This window comes from Fukomys damarensis, unplaced genomic scaffold (assembly GCF_012274545.1).
Source record: "Fukomys damarensis isolate Sample0158 unplaced genomic scaffold, DMR_v1.0_HiC HiC_scaffold_27, whole genome shotgun sequence".
In the NCBI taxonomy this organism is placed as follows: domain Eukaryota; kingdom Metazoa; phylum Chordata; class Mammalia; order Rodentia; family Bathyergidae; genus Fukomys; species Fukomys damarensis.
In genome coordinates this window covers 14,833,007-14,837,641 of record NW_022900939.1, presented here as the reverse complement: position 1 = coordinate 14,837,641, position 4,635 = coordinate 14,833,007, and the positions used below count along the sequence as shown (strand labels likewise).

At 45.2% G+C, this 4,635-nt stretch overlaps 1 protein-coding gene across 6 annotated transcripts in view; it reads right to left on the bottom strand.

Moving 5' to 3' along the window:
* The window catches only part of Slc1a2 (solute carrier family 1 member 2), a 139,693-nt gene that overhangs the window by 52,152 nt on the left and 82,906 nt on the right, over positions 1-4,635 (bottom strand). For all 6 annotated transcript variants that reach the window (XM_010612575.2, XM_010612576.2, XM_010612577.3 and 3 more), the window contains one exon: positions 1,239-1,378. In XM_010612575.2, coding sequence (XP_010610877.1) covers positions 1,239-1,378 — 140 coding nt within the window. The remainder of the gene's footprint in view (positions 1-1,238; positions 1,379-4,635) is intronic.

Genomic DNA, 4,635 nt, shown 5'->3' with positions numbered 1-4,635 from the left:
CTGAGGCAGGAGGATCACTGTGAGTTTGAGACCAGCCTGGGCTACATAGTGAGTTCCAGGTCAATCTCAACTACATAGTGAGACCCTGTCTCAAAAAAACAAAACAAAAAAAAAAAAAAAAAAAAAAAAAAAAAAAGCCTTAGATCTCTGAAAACGGATAGATGGATGGGACTACAAGTCAGGCTGTGTCTCACTCTAGTTGAAAAGGAGGGGAGGAGTTCCTAGGTCTGCTTTTATAGAATTAATTCCAGGAATATGGAGAGGGTCATATGACTGCAAGTCTAACCTTACTCCTTCTACAAGTAAAGATTATGGTCCAGCTTCTTCAAAGTCCTACGATGAATGAGATCTGCTTAAATGGAGGGTAACCCTTGGAACACCCAACCATGCTTGTGGTTTCCTATTACTCCACAAACTAGGCTGTGGTTAGCTCCTAGTCTTGACCCTGACCCAACAGCAGAGGAGAAGACTGGCTCGAAGGAGAGGCCATGGGATGGAGGGTGTGTGGATGAGTGTGGGGGTCAGTGGTGACAATGAATTGTCATTGCTTCCCTGTGTAACTAAAGGGAGAGCTAGAGAACAAGGGAGAGCCTGAGAAGAGAGGTGGCATGGCTGGCATTACAAGAACCTGCAGTTTACCTCATTTTCTATGAACCTCGGTGGAAAATTTAACACTGAGATCCTATCAACAGCCCACACAAAAGAACCACCACAGGGTGAGGAGAGAAACCAGGAAGGCTCTCGAGTTGAAGCTAGAGCAGATCAAGGCACCAGGACAAAGCTCTACACTGACCTGGCTAGTTAAGGTGCCCAATTAATCTAACATCATTTTTGCAGAAGGTCGGAGGCTGGGCATCCTTTCAGCGGGGTTTTCTGTAATGGCCATCCTACCTAGGTGCAGGTATTTCTCTAGATGTGATCTGCTCGCTACCTGCTTTGGAATCAGCTAATGGGTTGCTAAATATGGATTCCAGGGTCTCACTGCAGTTGGTCCAAGGCAGCCTCCCTGGGGACAGCCTAGGAATCGGCATGCCGACACGCAGTGGAATCCACATGTGTAAAGCTAGAGAACCACTCAGACCCAGAGGAGGGGCACACACAGCTGCAGTCGATGGGTTCGGGAGGGTGACATTACCACAGCAGCGATGCCTGCATTAACTGGGCATTGGGCAAAGCAGGCTGGCTGCTCAGGCCAGAAAGGCACCTAAGAAGAGGGGCTGGGTGCCTGGGGCACCTACCAAACACGGTCAGGGTGAGCAGGAGGTTCTTCCCCAGCTTGTCGCACAAGCGCAGTCCTAGGTGTCGGTGCTTCGGCTCCTCTGAGCTCAGGTGGCTGTCCTGCATGCGCACCTCCACTTGCTTCGGCATGTTGTTGGCACTGCAGCGGAAGTGGGGCAGTGGTTAGAGACCGTGGGCGCCACAGCTGTACAACTTCAGGGGCTCGGGTCCCAGTGCCCTGCCCGCACCCCAGGGGACAGACTCGGGGCACTCTGGATTCCAGGTGGCTGTAGGTAGGTAGGACAACATGACACACTTAGCACCTGTGTGTCAGGTGCTTCAATTCCCACGACTGAGGATCCTCAACGAAAGGAAATCCACAAGCGGCAAGTAATCAGTTTTTCTGAGAGGTGCCCTCAATGCAGACTCTGGGAAAAAAGTATTCCTGCCCCGTTTTACAGAGACTAACTTGCTGAGGGTCACAAGGCTAGAGGAAACGGGGATTCAAATCCAGATATGCGTGACTCCAAAACCTGAGCTTTTTGGTCTTTTAACAACAGCAAGAAGGTGATGTCTGCAGGAGAGCAGCAGCCTGAGTTCTGCCAAAATGAAAAGGCCTCCAAGCTCAAGCTTTCCACACCCAATAAAAGTCACAGATGCTAAGAACCCAAGTCTTGCCTCTCTTTTGGAAAAAAAAACAAAAACAAAAACAGTTCATCCAGCTGAGAGCTCAACCTACTGTGTTTTTTAAAAGGTCACTGAACTGTCAGGACTCTGCTGAACTGCCCACAAGGCAAGACCACTGGGAGTCGGAAGAGTATGGTTTTCAGAAGCATTTTGATCACTTTCCTCTGCAGATGCAGCTTAGCTCTCTATTGGTTAAAACTCAGTAAGCCCAAGCCGTTCTTGGAGTCTGCCTAGTGGAGCCCTGGGCAGAGAAATGGGGACACTGCTCCTTCCCCGGCCTTGTCACTTCCCAGGCCTGTAAGATTCCACAATTAAGCTTGTGGCACTGACATAAGGATGGTAAGGTTTCACTTCTGCAACTTTAGACATTTTTATAGGTGACGTTTTCAACCACCATCATTTGATTTAAGAAAAGGAAAACCTTGTAATATCTTGAAGGACAGGCATAGATGACAGGCTAGTGGCTTCCAAGATAACAAGGAATGACCTTTCCCCAGATATTCTCACCACAGACCTTCATCTGAAACCAGGGCCTATCTGCACACCGGTGAGGTGGGATCATCTGCTGTAATGGGAAGAGTGTGGGCTTTAGAGTTAGAGAGCAGAGGCTTCTAATCCTGACTCTGTCACACGCTAGCTGTGTAAGGTGTGGAAAACATGGCGTGATAGCTACTGCATGAAAATTAAATAATATGCTAGCACCGTGCTTAGCACAGGAAGTTCCTTTTTCCAGGGATCCTGAAGAAGAGACACTCCTTGTAAAGTTCCCAACAAGGATGACATTAAGTTCAGCTGACTTACCCAACTGCACCACCATTCCAACAAGATGCCAAGAACTTAACTTCTGCTCTCCAAGTTAAAACCAGGGATTCAAATACAATATTATGACTTACTCTTTTTTTCATAACAGGCTGCTTAATATATTTGCTACCAAAATTTTTTAAAAACTGGGAATAATTTTGCATGATTTGGTAGAATATTCAGATGGAGATATTAGTCAAAATGTAAGCTTGTTAGTCTCCTCTTAGTGGCCTAGCATCTAGCTAATGCTTGAGGCAACCTCTGACCTCTTGATACATGTGTACACTAATGATCACTCAGACCACCTAAGAAAGAAAACAGGGCATGTGTGCCAACAGCCTGGGGACAAGGGCCTCTCTGCTCAGTGAGCACCTGATACTACTTCTTCCTACTGCCAAGTAAAACAGACACAAAAGCACTTTTTACAGCACAGCAGGAGAAAATTATCGAACTAATCTTTTTAACATGGCTAGACCATATTTTTATGTTTGCATTGGGATCCTTTTCCGTTTTTAAACATTTCTCTAGCCAATACTATAACATGAAGCTCTAAATCAGGAAATGGGCAACAAAGAAGAGAAGTCGTATGTGTTCTAAAGTGGTTGTGTATTCCCGTAGCAAGTTCTTGGCAAAACTCTATGGTCCCCTCGAGACGGTTAATATCCTTGCCTTCTGCTTTGAACTGAATGGCATTCCCCTGCCATCGAAGTTAGAATCAGGCACATGGTTGATATTTAAGGGACACTAGCAAGTTATGTAAAGCAAACTTTCTGGCAAGATCCATGTGATGCAATGAAAGCTTCAGGCATCAAAACAGCCAGGTCAAAGTGAAAACACACAAATATTAGGGTAACATACACACCCAGGCCTGAGAAGTGGTTGGATGCCTATTACACACATTTCTTAGTTGTACAAAATTGCTGCCCATTTAATGGTTTGCTTTTCAGGCCATGACAACGTGTCCTCGAAACCTTCAATCAAATCAGCCACATCAAAGTAGCAGCACCAAAATGTCATGAACCCACAAGTGTTTATTGAGAGAATTCCTGTGACTTGCCCCTCTTGGACTGAACAGATGCATCAGGCTTCTAAGAGTACCTCACTTATACACACTGATGATCATTTTTTTAAACTCTAGCTGGGACTCAGTGACCCTGCTCCCCAAAACTTTGCAGACATTCTATGCCCATAGCTAATCACTATGTCAGAACACAAACAGATCCCGAAATAGAGAATATTATGGAATATGGCTTTACTGAGTATTATATAACATAATAGCTGTTTCTAAGCCTACATGCCTTCAAAAGAATAGATATCAGGACTAAAACTGTGAGACACACACAGCTATGAAATGCTGGTTACTAAATGCAGGCAGCAACAGCAGCAATGCTGGGTAACTTGCATTTACGGATCCTTTTCTGTGTATCAAACACCATACTCAGGAATGAGTAAGGTACAATCCTCATTCTTAAGAAGCCTTTGCTAAAGGGAACACACTGTAATCATCTGCCTGTCATGTGCATGGTGATGAAGTCTTGCAAATGATGCCAAAGACGACTGAGGCAGAAGGGGACTCGAGAAGAATTTCCAGGAGGGGCTGATTTCTGACGTGGATCTTAATGAATGGATTTCATTGAAATGACTGCATCCTGCACCCTGGTATGAGTCCTGAGAGAGCAGGACTGTGATTTTTTAACATCCTGTGTTTGATGCTTGATAAATTTTCCTAAGAGAAATTAATATTTTCTCAAGAGTACCTCGTTTTCTTCTGGGAATGCAACCCCTCTACAGATAGGCGGGCAGCACACACTTCGGCAAACTCTTAGCATTCTTCCATTTATTCCACATCTCTATGAGCCACATATTACAGATTTTGCCCTGGTCCAGGTGCTAAAAACAGTGCAATAAACAAAAAAAAAAAAAAGACAA